The sequence below is a fragment of the Danio rerio genome, chromosome 13, assembly GCF_052040795.2.
Source record: "Danio rerio strain M-AB ecotype USA chromosome 13, GRCz13ab, whole genome shotgun sequence".
Lineage (NCBI taxonomy): Eukaryota > Metazoa > Chordata > Actinopteri > Cypriniformes > Danionidae > Danio > Danio rerio.
Window position 1 is genome coordinate 12,675,417 of NC_141033.1, and position 22,795 is coordinate 12,698,211.

The 22,795-nt window shown below is 35.5% G+C and overlaps 1 protein-coding gene across 2 annotated transcripts in view; it reads right to left on the bottom strand.

Moving 5' to 3' along the window:
• Nucleotides 1-22,508, bottom strand: part of enpep (glutamyl aminopeptidase) — a 38,109-nt gene extending 15,601 nt beyond the window's left edge. Inside the window, exons 1-6 of one of the 2 annotated variants that reach the window (XM_087277878.1) lie at nucleotides 21,559-22,508; nucleotides 14,224-14,365; nucleotides 8,773-8,904; nucleotides 8,551-8,671; nucleotides 5,972-6,564; nucleotides 288-5,710 (exon numbers count right to left, since the gene is read on the bottom strand). In XM_087277878.1, the coding sequence (XP_087134004.1) occupies nucleotides 288-380 (93 nt within the window). In that variant the 5' untranslated portion in view covers nucleotides 381-5,710; nucleotides 5,972-6,564; nucleotides 8,551-8,671; ... (1 more) ...; nucleotides 14,224-14,365; nucleotides 21,559-22,508. 2 annotated transcript variants of the gene reach the window in all.
• Between the last annotated feature and the right edge of the window lie 287 nt (nucleotides 22,509-22,795).

Below are 22,795 nucleotides of genomic sequence, written 5' to 3' on the forward strand. Positions count from 1 at the left end.
TTATCTTGCTTCACATTTCACACCGTTCATAATTTACCTAGGGTTAAAAATTAATCCTGAGTATGTACACTGATGATTTTCACCCTACAATCCGAAACTCTGGGTTAACATCCTTATTCACATATTTGCAATGTCATCAACTTGACAAATGCAAAAGCGTGCTAATTCAGAAGCACATTTAACTTGCTTCATACTGAGGTTAAAAGCTGCACTTAGTTTGATGATAACATGAGGTAAATATTGCTTATTAAAAAGATTATAATTGAATAATTAAGACATGTGCTCACCATTCCCCAGTCATGCTCAGCTTCTTCCACTCCAATATACTCAAAAAAGCTGGCAAAGCCCTCGTTCAGCCACAGGTCATCCCACCAGTCCATAGTCACAATATTTCCAAACCACTGCAGATCAAAACACAGAAAAAAAAAAACAGCTCCTTAAACAATAGACGTCAAAATCCTCATGCTTATTCCGTCTTATTTTATTCATTGAACAATACCTTTAATAAAAGGGTTTATTTTCATTTTAGAATGTTTTAACACACATAGTTAGCAAACGTTCCCTGAATTTCATCTTATGCACTTAAAACTGGCAGCACTAGGCATCAGACTTTGCTTTGAGCACATTTCCTTACAATGAAATACATGATAACATTAGAGCATCTATAAAAGTAGATTCTACACTTCTATTATTCAATCAAAACGTAAACATTTTAATTCTGATAGTTTTTTTTGGATTCCAGCAACCTTGGACCTGGCCATAAAATGATAATCTTATCAGCGTGCAATGTGACCGCAGTTATTATCCCCAAAACATTACTGCATTGAAAGCTTCAGAGGGAGTGTAATATGTAACCGTATGATAGCAATCTTTATGGTAATCATATTGTTCTCGGGCGGTATTGTTACTGTAAATTCAGCCTCTTTGATTGAAAACGCATTACAGGAAACGAGATGAAATGAGATGCAAGCTCAGCACAGGGTGTTCTGCCAAAGCCTTTGTTTTTAAGATGTGTGACTGGTTAAATATATGCGATTGTCCTCTGTCACTCCGCACAGCATCCTGGAAAGAACATCTGTAGTGTGCTTTTAAAGGGGTAGTTCACATAAAAATAAAATTGCAAATCATTTAGTGATCTTGGTGTTGTTCTAATGCTGTATTCACTAATGCTCTTTTCATTTCACAAAAACATAGATTTTTAAAGATGTTCTGATTGTGCTTGTCAATATACTGGCTGGCAATGTACAGTGATTAGCATCAAGCTTTGAAAAAACGTGCAAAAGTATCAACTAATAATTCTATGTGAAGGAAGGGTTCAGGACATATACAATAGAGTAAAAAAAAAATCATAAAATATATCTTAATTTGATGCATTACTTACAAAAATCCTGACACAGTTGCACTGTCATGAAGCTGTTATATCTTTAAAAAAAATCACACCAAACCACAGTGTATACAAAAACTCATTCACTGTCCCCCAGACCCACACAACAACAAAAGGAACATCGATCAGTCAGACAAAGCAAAAAAATATCAGAACAATCGATCCTTAATAAACAAGGCATGTGCGAACATAGTGGCGTTATTAGCACATCGATTCACTCTGATCAGAAAAAGCCAGCCTGATCTCACAAGCAAACTTAACTATTTTACGTTTTGTCAGTTTAGTGGCTAACTGGTACGAATTCGTGTTAGATTAGTCGTATAAAAATGTATGATTTTAAAAAAGAGGCGTGGCACCCAACCCCGCCCCTAAACCTAACCCTCATTGGGGGATGAGCAAATCATATTAAATTGTATGAATGTGAACAAATCGAATAAGTAGCCACAAAATCAAAAGAGTTTGCCGTGAGATTGCGTTAAAAAAAGCACACAAATTTTGATAAACCAATGTTAGTATGATTCAAAATATAAACCATGCACTATGAACAGGTTTACACATTTTATTTCCCAGGTAGCAAAGAATTCTGGCCCAGATTTGGCATAAAGCTGGCACAGCAGGCATTCCTCCGGCACTGGCATACAGCATATGGGCCAAATATGTCCTGCATGGGTTTGGCAGAGGTGGCAGCATCTTTAAGGCAACAAATAAAACCTGGGCCAGATATCAAATGTAGTATTTGGCCCAGATGTTTAAAATGTAAACGTGTGCCATGTTTGGTCTATCTTGACCCACTTTTAAAATACATTTTAATTATTTTTGAGTAAAGAAAAAAATTCTACCAATCGGTTTGTTTCGAGAAAAAGCGCGGTTTATAAAATTCATTGCAGTCATGACACACCAACATGTCTGGCCCAGTTCAAGCCTAGTTATGGGCAGGGCCAGACGGAATCTGTGGACGTTTTTTGCTATTTCTTCTGAGAATTTAGGTAAAAATCAGCGGATTTCTGCTGAATTATTTTGGGAGTATCATATCTAAATCCATAGTGTGTGAAATAAAAATTTAATCTTTTTAAATGTATTTAATGTATAAAACGCAAATCCAATTAGATTCAGTTTATTTAGTAAACAAAGCAAGTTTCTCACATAATATATCTACTAAAAGACATCAGATAAACATTTTCATATTAGTCAATAATATTACTGTTTTTAATTTAAAAACTGATTAAATATAGATTTACACACATTTACTCAAGCAAATAAACAACTGATGATGGCCTAAAAATCTGCGGCAAATCTGCAGAATTCCGTGTGGGCCTAGTTATGGGTTACTACCTTGGCTAAGACTTGGTCCAGATATAGTCCAGGTATAGCTCTTGTCTGGAAACCAGACTTGGTCCAATCATGTACAATAATTCACTGTAGCATGTGGGCCAAGCAAAAGCTGAATGTGTGGGTCAGATCTGGGCCAGGGACATTTTGCTATGTGGGTTGTTATGATGAGTGTTTGTCACATCAGACAAAGAGATTTTCAGTCTGAAGATTCTCAATAAAAATACTACAAGGGCTACTTTCTATATGTATTATATTTCATGTTCAATTTATCTTGAATTACCTAAACAGCGCACTGGTGTCCTATTTCTGAGGGGCCTGGAGTGAAGCATTTCTTAAATGTGCAGCAGACAAACAAACAAACTGTCAAGGTCAAGATATTTACCATTCTGTGATACTTTTGCATTTTTTTTTTTTTTTAAATCTTTTACCTTTCAAACAATCAGCTGCTAAATTCAAATCTGCTTTCCCGCAATGGCTCATGCTCTGCTAGGGAAAGATGTGTGTGTGTTCAAACAAATAACATTCATTTTATCACTAATCTCAGAGTATATAGAGGAATCAGAGAGTGTAATTAAATACATTATAATACCTTTTTTAAGACTCTTTTCATACATTTTAAAACCTTATAACCACTTTTCAACCGGAAACACTAGCGTGATTTTAACTAACAGCATACATGCTAAATATTAATGTAAACTAAAACTAAAACATTATTTATATACTGAATAAAATTCTATTAAATCTAGCTAATTCAGCAGGTTGGCGCCTATAAAACTGCAGAAATAAGGGTGTTGCCTTGGTTTACTGCAGTAAATAAGGCAGCATGATGTCAAATCTAGTAGAATTTTATAGCAGATTTAATTCAGACAAACTTTAGCATACAACTAGACATTGCATAATCAAAGCTAATATAAAATTTAATACCTTGCAAAATAGCATTTACAACTTTTTCATACTTTTTAGGGGCCTTAAATTTCTCTACATTGATTTATCAACTTTTAATCCTTTTTAAGATCCCACGGACACCCTGTATCTATTATATCTAGCAAAACATAATATTCATGGTTTATAAAACATGCAGCGATGTCTATGAAAATGAAAATAATAATTATACCTTAACATAATCGAATTTTGTTCTTTATTTACATCTGATTTTTCATGTATTTTGGGAGAGACTGATGAATTACCATGTTGTAAATCCATCAGCTCCAATTTATCAGGAAAACATGGTGCCACCCATCATTGGTAAGTCAAATAATATGACTACTATTAAGCTGCATGTTCAAATGATGCATCACATGTTTTGACACCTTTTTGAACAACTATACATTAGTGGTGGGCCGTTATCGTTGTCAACGTGCTGCGTTAATGCAAGACTCTTATCGGGTGATAAAAAAATATTGCCGTTAATCTATTTTCAAAGTTGGTTTGCGAGCTGGGTCTGCTCTACGCAAGCTATGATAACTTTCGCTATGATATTTTAGAGCAGATGTATACATGACCAAATTGCACTGTAGGGGGTGAAAAAGAGTCTTTGAACCTGTGTGTATTCCTACTGTGAAATTACCACATCAAACGTGACGTGCTAACATGGATGCAGTTCACTAGAGTGAATCTGATTAATGTTAGCTACACATCTAACTATCAGGCACCTGTAGAATTTATGCATTCAAGTTAAACATATACAAATAAAATTGAGCGGGTGCTTTTTAAAATGAATGACAGTAAAGGAAAGTGTGACACAAAAAGTGCCCTTCTGGTTTAAATCAGCAAGATGCCCTTCTGGATCTTTCACTTACTTCGAAGACACTACTGACTACGCTTATATGGTCAACTGTAATAATCTAGTTATTTGCCTTAATAGACAATAAAATAATTAAGATGTTTATGGAAGTGCTTTTATGTAAGAGTTTCCTGTAATTTTGGGTGACTTTAACTGCAATTAGGCAGTTTTCACTCATGAACATTTCATTCATGCCCCCGTGACAAACTGGGGTATTAGACGCAACGAGTAAGGACTGGTGAGAGTGTTATGGAATTTTTTATCGCAAGCCAAATGAAAAAAAAAAAGTCCACATTTCGCAATGTGTGTGTGTGAGAGTGTGTGTGTGTGTGGTCCTTTACTGACAGCCGCATGTGTAGATCTTGTTGGAAAATATGGCGAAAAGTCCTACATGACGTTAATAGTTTGATTGCCGTGTTTACTTCCATAATGTCACTAATATATGCATAGTCCACGTCTTAATTTCATTTCTGTTTAGTTCAGTTATGGCTTTAGTCGCATTAAGGTAATCAAAATTCTGAATGCCTTCGGCAGAATTCAAATGAGCCATTTTAATCTAGATTAATCTAGATATATTCCAAGATTACAGTGAGATTAATCTAGATTAAAAATGAATCTATGCCCACCTATACTATATATGCATTAAACTAGGGCTGTGTTATTGGATAAAATCTATGCATCGCCATGAAAACTTTAAAGTGTTGGGATACAAATAATGATCATATTAAAAAAATCTCATGCAGGGGTAAAAATTATGTAACTTATTTGTGAAAGGATTAAAAGAGGCTAAAACATCTCAAATGTATCAAACATGTTCAGTTCAAGACAATTATCAGATTTCAGTGTTTGCTCTTTGTGTTGTAATGAAACAATAAAAAATATGAAGTTCCCCAAAACAAAAAAACTAAATGAGAGGCAAACAGGAACCACATGGGAAATTTCTGTTTTCCCTGAGGTGTTCTCTCTCCCTCTGTGCTATTAGTTTATATTCAAAACGATGCTGTATCTTTATCGTTATCATCATATTGTTCTTGACCTGGCTTCAGAAAGACAAATAAGATTAAGTTACCTGTCACACCAGGGAAAGTAAATCCTTTTCAATGAATTAAGTGATGTTTTATAAACACATTTCGGGAGGAGCTCGTCTTTGACGAGGCTAATTCATCACACACACAATCATTCTATTATACAATAAGCTCAAAAGCAAACCCCTATAATAATAATAATAATAATAATTCCTTACATTTATATAGCGCTTTTCTGGGCACTCAAAGCGCTTTACACAGTGGGGGGAATCTCCTCATCCACCACCAGTGTGCAGCATCCACCTGGATGACGCGACGGCAGCCATTTTGCGCCAGACCGCACACCACACACCAGCTGATTGGTGGAGAGGAGACAGTGATGCAGCCAATTGAATATGGGGATGGTTAGGAGGCCATGATGGACAGAGGCCAGTGGGCAGATTTGGCCAGGTATAAATAGTCAAACACATCATACTTCCATTTTCTCTCGACTTCAGCATCCCTCCACAACCCCAATTCCACACTATTAAACAGATACCTATTTAAATCTGAGGGGGGAGCTTTCTGGAGCCGGGCTAGACACTGCACTCGGACCCTATCTCTCTTTATCCTGATAAGGGGAATAACACGAGTTAGGGTGTATTCCCGAGCTCAAAGCCCTCTTCCCGGACAGCACGCCAAATACGCATATTCTATTAATTCTATTTAGTTAAATATCTGCGATTGTGAACTCGTGAATCTCTGTGAACAATATCATATGGTAGCTGCAGTCTGAATAAATGAAGAGCAAACTCCTAGCAACATGGTGCTACCATGATCGTAGCATCACAACTCATTATTTCAAACCAGTTTCTATCAGAACAGATATGTGAAATGTTTAATAACCTGATGGACAAGCTCGTGTGCAATGACACTGGCCACTCGCTGCTTGTTGACCGAGGATGACTCCTTCTCATCGAACAGCAGGTTGGTTTCTCTGTAAGTGATCAAGCCCCAGTTCTCCATCGCTCCTGTCCCAAAGTCTGGGATCGCTATCTTATCTGCAGCAGGGACAAAATGTATCTTATATTCCTTTGTGACATTGATCATTGCAGAGAGAGACATGATACAAATTAGCTGATAAGATAAAATGTGATATGAATCAGTGCAATTTGGATGAGATTGTTTTAAGGGTCAGTGAATGACAAATGAGAAGTTTTTAATAGTGGCTAGACTTAAATCTGCGATCTCTTCGTATAGTTTTGCTTGCATATGATTAAGAAAAAAGTTTCATTACATTGTCAAAAAAAGCTTAAAGAATCCCTTAAATTTTGCATTATAACCGGTCATATTTTGGTTTTGGGGTCTACAACAACAGGCTGATATGCAAGGTCAAAAAAGGCTTTCATTGTTTGTCCAAGTGATTTGCTTAGTGCTTTATTTGCTCCCAAACCCCTCCTTAGCGCGATGCTAATCTGCGTTAATTGGACTAATGACCCGGCCTGTTGTGATTGGTTGACTAGTTTCAGCGTGACACGCCCACCTCGGCATATTGTTCTACTCTTAAACCTAACCCCAAGTAATAACAACACACATTCAATACTAATCCACACAATGGCAAACGTTATACTATTTTATAAAAAATTGACCGCATAGCGCGTGTGAGTAACAGATTGCTGATGGTGGCCATAGCAAAGACAAATGGCAGAAGATCGCAACTTCAGAAACGCGTTTAAAACTGTAAAGGTAGAAGCATGGGTCACATTTTTAGGCGGTTTTGTATGCAATATGTGAATAGCCCCAAAAAGATTTAACCTGAGAGATACAGTACAAGCACTGCTCTATGGCAGATAAGTGATTACAAGCCGTGTGGGGCGATAACAAGTTAAAGCACACAAATAAGCACATATTTTGCAAACTACACAAAGTGAGACAACAATTATAATCACACTTACAAGTTATGATCCAGAGGAAGAAGAAACTGGTTCATAAGAACTGTAACAGTTACTGACAAAGTCCTATACAAGATAGTCTTTGCTGCTCCTTCCTTTATGGCAAACGGCCGACAAATGCCATGTTGCAGGATAGGTTATTGTATCAAAAATCCGAAAAATGACAGGAACAAACAGCACTAGGTCGGCTATACTGCGGTATTGTTGTGAAAATGAACTTTAACCCACATCTGACCCTCTATTTGTCATTGAACGTCATCTTTGTGTCATGATCAGTCCCGTAATCCCCCGCACTCCGCTAGTTTCTTAAAGGCACCTTCACGTCCGAGTAAAAGATCCAAACCCAAATTAATTAATTTTTCGACTATTTCGTGAAGGAATAAATAGTTTTAAACACGGTGGACTTTCAGATTTAAACCTCAGCTGGATGTTTTAATTCACTTAGTGCGGTGTTAAAGGTCATTTTCAAAAACCCATAATAGGGGATCTTTAAATAATGACTGAAAAGGAAGAAGATTTATTGGTTAAGTGATTGTCACCCAATATGGATAAACCGAATGTTGGGTTCATTTTTTCAATATAAATGACAGTTTGAATTTGTCCATATCATAAATGCTTAGGGAGGTTTCCCACATTATTTTTTATTTAGTGAACAGGCTTTAATATTAATAATTTAATAATAATTCAAAAAGCAGGAATAATTTAATAATAAATCAAATTCAATTTTTTTTATAATTCAAAAAGCAGGAATAAATAGTAATTATATTAACAGCTATTGCATTCTAATATTTTATTTGATGGTAATAAACATGTTAAGGAATTATATAAGGAAGTAATAAAACTATTCCCACTTACAATACTAAATAAATTTATTTTTAAAAAATCATTATTTTTAGAAGAGTTAAAAATTACCACTAAAATGTATTTTAATTTATGAATTTAAAGCTTTTTTTAAGCACTGGATTCACATCATGTATTAATTGTTAAGCCTTTTTTTAAAGCCAAAAACAAAATGATGACAAATTAGTACCTTGCCATTGCAAGACAGCTTACAATATACTGCTGTATGACTAAAACATATGTGCTATGTATTACCAAGTTTTTGTATTGAATATTCCATGTCGAAATATTCCTCAAAGTAATCGAATATGACCTGTGTGACATCTGCAGCATATGCAGCCGTGGAGATCTGCAAAGGCTGAGCATAGATCCGCAGCTGAGAGAAAGAGAGAGGAATTATGAAAATCTAGTCAGGAACTGTTCTAATTAATCAGACATTAAAACTCATTCAGTTAAACAATGAAAGAAAAGGCTTACCGGTATTCCTCTTTTCGAGGTCCGCTCCACAAAATCGAACTGATGCACCGCAAAACACACCAGATAAGTGCTCATCTTTACTGACTTCATGAAGGATGTTTTAGTCTTTTGTTCTGAAAGTTTTTCTGTTTTCTGTGACAGAGAAAATTAGAAGTTAAAGACCTATTTGGGAAACTGAACAATATATGGAGTTCACCATAGACATAGTTCACCCTAAAATAAAAGTCAGACATCATTTATTTTACGGGAAGTCCTTATCCGATCATGTGGTTTCAGACTCAATAGGAAAGGCACATTAACATCTAATTAGGATATATATATATATATATATATATATATATATATATATATATATATATATATATATATATATATATATATATATATATATATATATATACAGTTGAAGTCAGAATTATTAGCCCCGTTTTGATTTTTTTCTTCTTTTTTAAATATTTCCCAAATGAAGTTTGACAGAGCAAGGAAATTTTCACAGTGTTTCTGATAATATTTTTTCTTCTAGAAAAAGTCTTATTTGTTTTATTTTGGCTAGAATAAAAGCAGTTTTGAATTTTTTAAAAAGTATTTTTGGGACAAAATTATTAGCCCCTTTAAGCTAGTTTTTTTTCCGAGAGTCTACAGAACAAACCATCGTTATACAATAACTTAACTAATTACCCTAACCTGCCTAGTTCACCTTATTAACCTAGTTAAGCCTTTAAATGTCACTTTAAGCTGTATAGAAGTGTCTTAAAAATATCAAGTAAAATATTATTTACTGTCATCATGACAAAGATAAAATAAATCAGTTATTAGAAATAGGTTTTTAAAACTATTATGCTTAGAAATGTGCTGAAACAATCTGCCCTCCATTAAACAGAAATTAGGGAAAAAAATAAACAGCAGCGCTAATAATTCAGGGGGGCTAATAATTCTGACTTCAACTGTATATATATATATATATATATATATATATATATATATATATATATATATATATATATATATATATATATATATATATATATATATATTTATTTATTCTCATTGTTGCAGAGACGCTATTGATTAAAAGGCTTTCTTTTATTGAGAATGTACAGCAATGATCTAAAATCTTTATTGCCAGTTATATTCAGGTAAAAAATTCAGGTGAATAATGAGAATATCTTATAGTCCAAAAAAGTACCATATATTACAATCTGCATATTAGATACTGAGCAGTTTATCAGTTGTCATATATATGACTTGTTGGATGCAGGAGAAATAGTCTCCCACTGTGCCATTTTTATCAATTTTTTTGTTTACATGCCTGCTGGGTATTTTAAATTGAGGTGCTATTTGTATTTGTATATATTTATAATTTATGTTATTTATTACTTGATTGTTCAAGTTACCTCACAGAGGTGCTCGTTGTGTTAACAGATTTGTTGAATGTTAAAATAAGGTGAATTAAATAAAAATAAGGAACATCCTGGATCTGTTTCTTCACTTTTCTTTATTCTTTTTTTATGTATTATAGAAGTATCGGATCAAGTATTTGTATTGCTTGTGGCAATGATCACTGAGCTTTTAAACAATGACACACAAATATTGTATGTAACCTCTTTTTGATATACATCTAGGGTTCAGGATATGGGAAAAACTAATTCAATGCATAATTTCATAAAAATTTTTAAGTGAATGCTAGATTATGCAAAACTGTGTTTTTGAGCCTCTATTTGCAAGGAAGTTTTCCCCAGCTCACCTCGAATAAGCATGTTTTGAACACAAAATGCATTCAGCATAGTTTCTTTCATTAAAGTAATTATACTTGTATTCTTGTGGCATAGAGTGCATTGATTCATTATGTTAACTTGTTCTCTGATACAGCATCTACACAGTAGATATGTGGAATAAATAAGTTCAAAGATTCTCCAGATTCTCCAGTTTTATATGCTCATATTTAATACAAAGAAATTACGCCTAAAATGAAAAGTTTCATCATATTTGGAATGGTAAATATTATATATACTGGATGTAAACTGAACTTTGACTTGTTTCCACAGTCGTGATCTACTATTTGTTTGTATTTTGTTTTTAGAAACAGACTCAGAAATATTTATTCAAATCTACATGATTCGGAAGTTGCTGAGACATTTATTTAAGTAAGTTGATGTACTTAAAACAGAAACAGAATATCGAGTAGGTGGTGGGACTTTTTTTGCACATTTCCTCATAGCAAACTAATGATGAAGGGCGTGGCTAAGAATATTGTGGCTGAAGCCATCAAACTGACTTCATCAGAGAAGTGTTTAGATTGATATTGAAGATTACCAAAACAACTTTTTTAGAATTAACCTGCATGGATTCATTTTTAACCAAAAGAATAACAATGAGCACTAGCAAAAAAAAACAATGTAAATTATAATTTCACTTTAAACACTTGCACTGTATTACAAATTATTACGCAAATGACCATCCACTACTCCATCCCTCTGGACCCTCCTGGGTTGCACTAAATAAGACTGTTTGAAAATCTTCATGTATTTCTGGGCCAACTGCAACTGTTTCTGCTTGTGAGCATTGGTTAGGGTTGGTTTGGTTATATGCACAATTTTAAGCTTTTGGAGGATCCTACACCTTTCAGTTTACGAGTCTTCAGGGACACCAACAGTTTCAAATAACTTTTTGCTGCTTTGTAAGGGCATTTTAGCAGCTGCTTTTTTAATACAGTGAATATGTCTGACAGAAACCTTCTTCATTCTGCCGTTATCTGCACAAACCCATCTGTGCTTCAGCCACAAATCAGCAACAAATCTTTTCACACTTTGATGATTACGCATAAGTTTTCATGAAATATGTCTAATGTCTTCATATCTTGTCCAAAGCATTGCACTATTTGGTCAGCAGAGAGATCCTTCTTTTCCATATTGCTTGAAACATGTGGCTTTCTTAATAATGTGGAAGGTCCTTAATTAGTTTTCCTTTAATTGGGATCAACTGGCAAATTAATTATCAGGGGAGTCTGAGATTGATTTCAATGATCCAAAGAGCACCGAGACACAAGACCATTCGTGGCTTTTATGTTAAAAGAAAACATGTTACTGATATATAAATTTACTCTTCTTATTTTTGATAACATTGATAATTCATGGCATCTCGATCTGCCCTGCTTTTGCCCATTTTGTAAATCTTCCTTAATTTTGTTAGCAACACTCGTCTTCCAATGATCTTCCAATGATCCAAAAAAACAGTGCTAACTGACAGTATAGTCCCCATATCTATACAGGGGCAAAAGGATGCACACAGACAGCAGATTAAACACCCCCTACTGGCCTTTCTAGTACCCGTCATAGACCTAGTTTATGTGGTCTCCCACTAACCAGGCACAGTCCTGTTTAGATTCAGTGGGCTACCTAAGAGCTGCAGTAAGCTAGCTGTGTGCCAGATATAAAATAGTGAGCTAGCTATGCCAGATGTTTTTATATGTATTATCAAATACCATAATTACCCTTCCCCCTCAAAAAATGTTTTTCCACTTTTGGTCACATGGAATGCCTTTTGGGAGGGGCTATCGGGCCATCTCAATTTTTGCCCTGTTTTTGTCATTTGTAAATCTTCCTCCATTTTGTTAGCAACACTCGTCTTTCAAGAATCCAATTGGTTCCCAAAGGGTGAAATCATGCACCACCCTGCATTTTTGACATATAATGATATTGAATTGAATATCAATGATATTGAAAAAAAAAAGACGATCTTTACTTCAATTTCATGGTGACTTTAAATTTGATTGGCATAATATTTTGGAACACAGTGTATATTCAGCAGTTTACATGTGCTTGTTGCCTTATTAAAAACATAATTGGCAAATTTCATTATATATTATATATATATATATATATATAATATATATATTATTATAAAATGACATCAGTTTTTTCTGTTTATGTAATTTTTCTGCTTCCCAGAAAAAATTTTTATCAGTGTGGAATCACGAAAGTGCAGTAAAGCATATAAACAACACAAACCACGGGCAAAGTTAGTTATTCTGTAAATTTTGGTTTGTTTTTTTATTGAAAATGTTTGTTGGTAGATGACATACACTCACTGGCTACTTTATTAGGTATGCATGGCAGCAACTCAATGCATTAAGGCATGTAGACATGGTCAAGGCGATCTGCTGCAGTTCAAACCGAGCATCAGAATGGGGAAGACAGGGGGTTTAAGTGACTTTGATTGTGGTTGTTGTTGGTGTCAGACAGGTTGGTCTGAGTATTTCAGAAACTGCTTATCTACTGGGATTTTCACGCACAACCATCTCTAGGCTTTACAGAGAATGGTCCAAATAAGAGAAAACATCCAGTGAGTGGTAGTTCTTAGGGCGCAAAGGCCAGACTGGTTTTAGCTGATAGAAAGCAACAGTAACTTCAATGACCACTTGTTACAACTGAGAAGTGTATCTCTGAACACAACACGTCGGACCATGAGGTGGATGGGCTACAGCAGCAGAAGACCAGGTGCCACTCATGTCAGCTAAGAACAGGAAACTAAGGCTACAATTTGCACAGGCTCACAAAAATTGGACAATATAAGACTGGAACGTTGCCTCGTCTGATGAGTCTCAATTTCTTCTGCGATACTCAGATGGTCGGGTCAGAATTTGGCATCAACAATCTGAAAGCATGGATCCATCCTGTCTTGTATCAATGGTTCAGGCTGGTGGTGGTGGTATAATGGTGTCGGGGAGATTTTCTTGGCACACTTTGGGCCCATTAGTACCAACTGAGCATTGTGTCAACGCCACAGCCTACCCAAGTATTGTTGCTGACCATGTCCATCCCTTTATGACCACAGTATACCCCATCTTCTAATCTACTTTGCGCCATGTTGTAAAGCACGAATCATCTCAGACTGGTTTCTTAAACATGACAATGAGTTTGCTGTACTCAAATGGCCTCCACAGGCAGCAGATCTCAATCCAATAAAGCACCTTTGGGACGTGGTGGAATGAGAGATTCGCATCATGGATGTGCAGCTGACAAATCTGCAGCAACTGTGTGATGCTATCATGTCAATATTGACCAAAACCTCTGAAGAATATTTCTAGTACCTTGTTGAATCTATGCCACGAAGGATTAAGGCAGTTCCAAAGACGAAAGGGGGCCCAACCCGGTACTAGTAATGTGTACCTAATAAAGTTACCGGTAAGTGTATGTTGAATGGTATCATTCTACAATATTTTAAGAAAATTGATGCTGATGGCTATCCACTTCCATTATGAATGAGTACAAGCAGGAAGTTTATTAAAATTTCTACTTTTTGATCTGGAAAATGGGAAAAGCTTATGACATTGGAAAAACACCAGAGTGTGTAATTCACTGAATATAAAAAACATATGAATTTTCATTTTTAGGTGAACACATAAGCTACACATTAAGACTGTTGTGAAATCTCAAGCAGCAGGGAACGTACCTCCACAGGCATGTTGGACAGTGCTTTATATGTACTGTCATGGGTGATGGAGATTGTGTAGGTGGCCTTTTTGTTGGGCTCATCAAAACATGGAAAAGATTTACGAGCGTCCGTGGGTTCATGGTCTGTTGCAGCGATTTTCCTGTAAAAGATCAGAGCTGCGTTCATAAAACTCAACTAGCGGTTTACATTTACCTCAGTGACCACATGTGGGGAAAATCCAACCACATTTTCATCAACATCTAATCAAGTTTGATTACAACTAAATTAAACTCACCGCCGCTACTAAGTGTATGCGCAACAAAATTGATTTTGGTGGCCTTTGGAATTTTTCACAACACAAGTAAGATGTGATTAAAGTCATGATTAAAGACCCTGAGCAGTTACTAATTTTATCTCTTAAAAGCAGAGATGCCCAAAGTAGGGCCTGTGGGCCAAAGTTGGCCCATTGTAACCTTTGATTTGGCCCACCATCCTGTCTGAGAGCAGAGTGATGACGATGGAAAAGGTTGGGGTGAATGTCTTTAACATAGAGATCATCATTTCTAATTTCACATAAACTTTTTTGTTTGTTTTATCGCTAAACTACAAAAAAGCAAACTGAAATGAAATGTTTTAATTAAATGTTGTAAATGAATCAGATTTTTAAAAATATAAAACTGTCACTCGACAGATAGAAGACATTGGCGAGCAAATCAAGGCAAAGGCTAGTGTAATTCTGTTATAAATGAGATGCTTTTACTGTAATAAGTTCATTATAAAATGTAAACAAAATACTGTATTACAATTACTCATGTAAACTATATTTACCTTCAGCCCACTAGCCTCAATCAAGTTTGGTTTTTGGCCTTTTTATAAGAAAAAGTTTGGGCTGTTATTCAAGCTAGTTATTTTGATTTGAATCAACACAATTATTTTGATTTTATTTTTGGGACAACTTAGTTGTTTTATATTTAATCCACTTAATCCACTTAAATTTGCAAAAAAAATTATTAAGATAACTTAATTTGTGTTGGGAAATATGATGTAATTGTGTTAACACAAGCATTTTTTTAAAGTGTAATGTTTAAATAAATAATTTGAAAAAACTCTACATACTAAATCATCAATGTTTAAAGTCCTCGTCTCCACACCAGTTCACACCTGTTCAATTTTCTCTTAGTTGAAACAGTAAACGGTACATATGTATGGTAAATATCAGACATAATGACATAACTAATCTTGGATTAATAGTCAATGCTATGTTACTCATTGCAAGAGTGAGTCTATGAGTAAATTTATTCCAATTATAACTGGATTAAGTAAAGATCAGGGATGAAAGTAACACCTTTTTGTGTGAAATAATATTCACATTATCCAGTTTATACAAGTACTTTATTAAAGAAAAAAAGAGAACAATTTAATTTTAAACTGCCAAACAAAATACAACTGAAGAGTTCAGATATCAGTTCAGATAAAAACAACATCAAAGTAACATTTGAAGTGTGTCTCAGGCTGCTGTTTAGGTCCAGTAATTTCACTATTATGGCATGGAATATACTCTTTCCATTGCCTTTAAAGCAAAATAACAGAACATAAACATAAGTGTAGTGTATTTCATCAGGGCTCGGTAAGTTTAACATTTGTGGCCATTTCTGGCAAATGTAGATGGCTGCTGGCCCCAGCAGCAGGCTTTGTGGGCTCAAAACTAACAACATCTGACAGATTTCTGCAGGGACACCCCTGTCAGCTCTATGCTATCACTGCCTAAACATACTACAAAAAAACAGAAATGTGGCAAAAAAATCTATTTAAAAAGCTGAATTAGAGTTTGTTTGCCTTATAATAAGCTGTTACAAATATCCCCACCCCAGAAACGCCATAACATATACAGTATAACTTTTTTATGAGGGTTTGCGGTTGATTAGTGCTTAGAATCAAAATAGATCATTTAACTCATTAAACCAGAGAAAGAGAATACTTTAGATTATACAAATCCAAAAATGAAATCTACAAGCTTGCTCAAAGACACATCTGTGGGTTCAAAAAGCACTCGGAGTGTATGATAATGTTGATATTACAATATGTTGTTTTTAAACTGGTCAAATAGCTCTAACTCTTATAACAATCCCGATCTCCCCCAATAGCCTAGACACCGCTCAGTCATCTTATTTTATTCCAATCCCACAAAGTTGGGTTAGTAAATGCTACTGACAAGCAGCACTCTTGAATCGTTTTGCCAATTGTTGCGTTTTCGAGAGAGTCTGTGAGTGAATTGATTCAAATTCTGAATGGATTATACAGTCTAGAAAACATGCAAAAAGAACTTCTTTATTTTACATAATTTATCTCTTATTTACATAAGCATCACTTTCATTTGAGGATCAATTCTCACTTTTAACAAGTTGTTTATTTACTTATTTTTTTTTTCTGTTTATTTGTACTTAAAGGAACTCTCAGATAAAATAGAATCATTTTAGAACTCCCCTAAGCTTAAACAGTTTTACCATTTTTTTTTAATCCATTTTACTTATCTCTGTGTCTGATGGGAGATATTTTGGCTAAACTAAAATTATTGAATCAGATTATACCATTAAAATTAAATTAAAATAAAATTGACCAAAGTTTCCAGTTTTCCTATTTAAAGCTTGACCCTTTTGTCATTTTCGGGCAGAAAAAATATGATTATGAACTGCTCTCATTTCATTGTAATATTCAAGGAAATTTGCTGCTGTACCATGGCTGCAGCAGGTGCATTATTACAAAGTGCCTGGACATCAGTTAACATCCATCAATATAATGGAATGGCAGCAAAAGTTCTTGATTATTATGCCTGATTTAAAGCATAGTTCTTAGCCATAACAGCAACAACAACTCTTAATTTTCAATTGATCTTAGTGCACGATGTAACACGAAGGAACCTTTGAAGAGTGGAGATTGAATGAAAGTGCCGCCCATCAAGTGGTTGAGATTGCTTAGATGTTTAAAATAATAAACAGTAATTTCAAACAACGTTTTAAAGCTTCTTTCACAGCATTTGTATTGACTTTTAGTCATTGACTTGACTGCAGTATTGTAGTGGATTTTTAACAAAAACGGAGCATTGAAGAGGACAGAGTTTTATTTTAGTGCTCTCCTGTTCACAGCAAACTAATGTTATTGGCACACTACTTCTCCATTCTTTTACATTTTTTTGTCGGTTAAACACAAAATAATTGCTTGCTTCAAGAATGCCAATGCCATACAAACAGTGTAAATTTACCTTTGATGACAATTTATGGAGAAATTGTTCAGCTGTTGTTGACTGATTAGTCAACTTTGGTCCTTTGCGCATATAAAAACACTAGATATTTTAAATGTTTTAAAAGTTAAAGTTTAAGTGTTTTGCCGAGGTTAAAACGTATACGCATTTGTTGATCACTTACAGTTAGTTAGTAAGTAATTAATGTGTATTTATACAGTGCATTTATTACGTATGGCCATACATCCAAAGTGCTTTACAATCATGGAGGTGGTCTCCTACTCCACCACCAGTGTGCAGCATCCACTTGGATGATGCAACGCAGCCACAGGACAACAGCACCAGTGCACTCACCACACACCAACTAAAGATTGAGTGGAGAGACAGTGATAAAGCCAATACGGTGGATGGATATGATTGGGAGGCCATGATGGGTAAGGGCCGATGGAGAGAATTTGGCCAGGACACCGGGATAACACCCCTACTCTTTATGAGAAGAGCCATGAAATGTTTATTGACCACAGAGAGTCAGGACCTCAGTTTAATGTCTCATCCAAATGACTGCACTCACTGACAGTATGGTGTCCCTGTCACTGTACTGGGGCATTAGGACTCACTCTGACTGTTAAGTCCAACAGCAACATAGTTTTCCCATGTGGTCACTCATCCAGGTACTAACCAGGCTCAGTCCTGCTCAGTGAGTAACCGGTCTTGGGCTGCAGGGTGATCTGGCTGTGGCCATTATAAGTAATTTAAGTTGAAGACGATATAATTAGCCCTAACTAATATCTTTCATTTTTGCTATGTGTTGATGACAGTAGACATTATGCAGCTTCAATTTAAAGTCTTAATATGTTAATTAGATTAATTAGGCAAATCTGGTTAATTAGGCAAGTCATTGGACAACATTAGTTTGTTTGATAGCCAATTGGGGGAAAATATTTTTAGGGAGCTAATAATATCTACATAAGCAGTTTTACAATTTAAGTCCAGCCAAACTAAAAGAAATAAAACTTTCTCAAGAAGAATTAATAACTCACATGAGGGCTAATAATTTAGTCTTGGGTTGAATCTGACACATCATTTTTTAGTTTTATAACCCTCTAAAATATAGCATGAGATGATATTTAGTGATAAATTAGAAGTGTCCTTTAATACTATAGTGTTTTCGAGCTTGTTAACAATTAGTTTTTCATTTCTGAAAGGGAAAAAGACAAATAGAGCATGAGTTCACAGAGATATTATACTTCATGATTAAATAAGCTTTAGCAGATGTCGATCTCATTCTGGGCACCACTCTGCTTTCTTTCCACGAAATGAGGGTCCAGGTCAGTTCAAAGCATTTATTACAATTTCACACCATTCCCAAATCAGAGCTTTATCTATGTCAATGGCATTTTTCCCACATCAACAAAAATACTACATCATAGGGAGTGTGTTTGAGCACGTTGCATAAGAGTAAGATAAAAAAGGCAATTCCCAAACATTAAATATATCAGCAAGTGTTGCATTGTTCAATTCTTAATGTTGCATTAACTGCATTGGGGTTTTGCATCAGTTTTTTTTTGTTATCTCCCTTCCTCAGAGACTGTTTTATTCCTCAGAGGTCTCAGATCACTGTAGGCTAAATTCAGACATTCAGAGGAAGTGGACTCTTTAGTGTTTACAAATTGGAGGAGCCGAGATGTAGTTGTGAGACAACTGAGATAAAACATCTAAAGAAGTTGCCAAGACATTTGGTGGGAGATGTTGTAATGTGGTGAGAGATTGTTTGCATTAGTGAGATCCAACTGCTGAAGCCAAACAGTAAATCTTAGAAGGTTTTATTGCGCAGAAAGCAAAATCTAAAACTAGCAGGGCAACCATTGTGGGTCACTTCGAGTTCAGAGAGATATACCAGGGTCCACTAGTCATAGTGGTCAACATATTTGTAGCCAGGCCAGGTCACCTAAAGTTTAGGGCAACAGTTTTGTAGTACAAGAGTGACGATATGTGTTCGACTTTGAACAGGGTTGTAAAGAACTAGCAGATCTTGACTTTTGCTATACTCAAGTCATTATTTGACAACTGCTTAAACTGATTATTGCATTACCATGATAAAGATACTTTCTCAGTGTCTCCAGGATTATGTAGTGGCATTTTTTTATATATTAGCAGTTTAAAATAACTGATTTTGTGATGACTTTAAAAAAAATGGCATTATTTGAATCAATGCTTGTATTTTCATTTTATGGTCAGAATTATTATAAATAATTTTAATAAAATATTATATTTAAGACACAGCTTAAGGTTACATTTAAAGGCTTAACTAGGTTAACTAGGCAGGTTAGGGTAATTAGGCAAGTTATTGTATTAAGATGGTTTGATCTGTAGACTATAGAAAAAATATTGCTTAAAAGGGCTAATAATTTTGACCTTAAAATGGTTTATAAAAAATTAAAAGCTGCTTTCTTCTAGCTGGAATAAAACAAATAAGACGTTCTCTAGAAGAAAAATTATTATCAGACATAATGTGAAAATTTCCTTTCTCTGCTAAACATCATTAGGGAAATATTTTTGAAAGAAAAAATTCAAAAGGGGGTTTAATAGTTCTGATTTCAACTGTATCTTCTAACATCATCTAGTTATTTTTGCTTTTGATCTCATAAACCATTGGACAAAATTCTGGAGGGACTTCTGTTTATTCCTTACATCTTTTTAAACCTCCTAAATAAAAAAAATATTCATCACATTGTAAATCTGTCTCCTGCATTGCTTGGCAATTGAATTTAGTTAGGGAAAAACAAAGAAATGTAAAATAATTTCCACACACATTTTCCATGAATAATAATCCTATTTTTAAAAAGATTAAATAATTCAATGTGACACTATAGACTGGGGTAATGGCACTGCAGAAATATTTTTGTTGATTAACAATTTATTTATTAGGCTTACTGTATATTTGTAGGTGTGAAATATATTTGACCATCTTCCTCGTTTTACTGTATTAATGCTACCTAAAATTCTTTAGTTGAATCAAATTCAAACTTTTCTAGTCATCTCAACTCAACATCAGTTAAACTGACTAAAAAATATTAGGTTACTTTTTGTAAAACTTGTGATACAAAACCTGAATAACTGATTACTTAGTTAAAAAAAACATTTGTTGTTGTGACTTTTTGTCATATTGTTTGTTTGATTTTTTCAGTGTAGCTTATATACCAAATAATCTTACCAGGTAAATTTAGATCACAAATCATTCAATGACATATTAAAAGACTGCATTTAAGGATTACAGTGTAGACTATTAATACTAGTCATTGGGATTTTAAGTATATTTACTTTGGCACAATCCTTCTCTATCTTATAACATATCTCCAGCTTTTAGTCATCAACTAGAATCATGTAATAATAAACCCTAATAAAATCTAGCTTATGTGTTATTCTTTTATAAGTTCAATTGAGAATGAATTTGGTGTTTAATTTTTACATTAATATGTTAGTTAGGAAACATATTTTAACATATTTTACATTTCACAGTAAGAAAAGTTACTTGCATCCTTAAAGTAGACAATTTACTTGGATTCAGTGTGTTTTATATATATACTGTATATACTTTGTGAAATGTCAATTTTATTCAATTCATATATCTCATGTACAGTATTAACACCAATCGCACTTCTAACTGGACATGCCATCTAATCATACATGCATTCATTAATTTTCCTTCAGCTTAGTCTCTATTTCAGAGGTTGCCACAACCGACCGAATCGCCAACTTTTCCTTAATATGTTCTACGAAGTGAATGCCCCTCCAGTTGCAACCCAGTAATGGGAAACACCCATACTTTATTACATACACACTCGTACACTACGGCCAGTTTTAGTTTATTCAATTTACCTACAGCGCATGTCTTTGGACCGTGAAGGAAGTCAGAGCATGAAGAAGAAACCCACGTGAACACAGGGAGAACATCCAAACTCCTCACAGAAATGCCAATTGGTCCAGCCGGAATTCAAACTGGCAACCTTCTTACTGTGAGGTGACAGTGCAAACCACTGAGCCCCCGTGCCACCTGCCATCTAATAACCCAACTGAAATGCATTCATACAAAACAGATGTTTTTAAGTGCTTACTTGGTAACTCCATTCTCCTGATACGTGGTCCTGTAGAAGCCAACCAGAGAGCCATTTAACCAGCCCTGGAAGTGCAGAGTGAGGACGTAGTGTTCATCCGGCCCTGTAACGCTCAACTGCTCAGCCGCTTCCACAACCACGTACTCCTGCGGCTTGTATTCAAAGCATTGCTTCAACTTGACAGAGGTCACACCAGACGGGCTGCTGCGCTGTAGTGAAGGCATCACAGTGACAAAAGTGTCCCGGATGTGGAGCCACAGGTGCTGACTGGGCTGAGTCAGTTTCAGATGTACAGACACGTCCCCAGTGTAGATGTCCGTGTTGAGGTCAGGCTCCATATGCAGATCGTAATGGAACGGAAGAATGTAGTCAGGTAATCGGAAATTGCTCCAGCCGCCATTGGTGTTCTCAGATGGTTTGCATGGGCGATCATCAGGCACTTCTGTGGGTAATGGAGTTGGTAATGGTGTTTCCTTTTCGGATGAAGAATTCAAGCTTAAGCCAACTCCAAGTCCCACAGCTACACCTGTCACTACGATGACGGCACAGATGATAGCAGCGTGCTTTCCTCGGATACAGTACCGCTTTTCCTTCTTCTCGAAGTCCAGGCTTTCCATGCTGTCTCGAAGTCAGAAATGTGTACAAACACTCAAAGTTCACCAAGTCAGAACACTCTCTCCCTGCGAACCCACACACTCTCCTCACGCTTCTTTTTGCTAGCAAAGAGAGAAAACAGCTGTGTCTGGATTTAAAAATGCACACCGTCATGCAGGGCGGCCTGTGGGAGGCTCAGAGGTTAACGCGGGAGTTAAGTTTCAGCACAGTCCAAAAAATTGCTCTGATCCCTGTGAGGTCACAGCTATGCACTGGTCAAACGTCCAACGCCAAGAAGAGATCCTAAGCTGGTGTGTGTGGCAAGTCCTCACACTGAATCTCACGCTGATAATGCTGATATATTGGGAACAGGGGGATGAATTTGTACCGCCCTTCGGTTAAACATAAATCCAAATATGTTAATCAGCAGTCAAAGAAGAATGATCGCAAACAAGCATCCGAGAGAGAGAGAGAGAGAGAGAGAGAGAAAGATGTGGGGGAGGGAGGAATAGAAAAGCTGAGTGTAAACGGAAAGAGTAATTATGAGGAGAGGAAGGGGCTTATGAAAGTGGACTGGGGAATGTAAAGGTTAAGTGGTTAAACAAATTATATCCGGGATTTGTCTACATGAGTTGTACTGTAA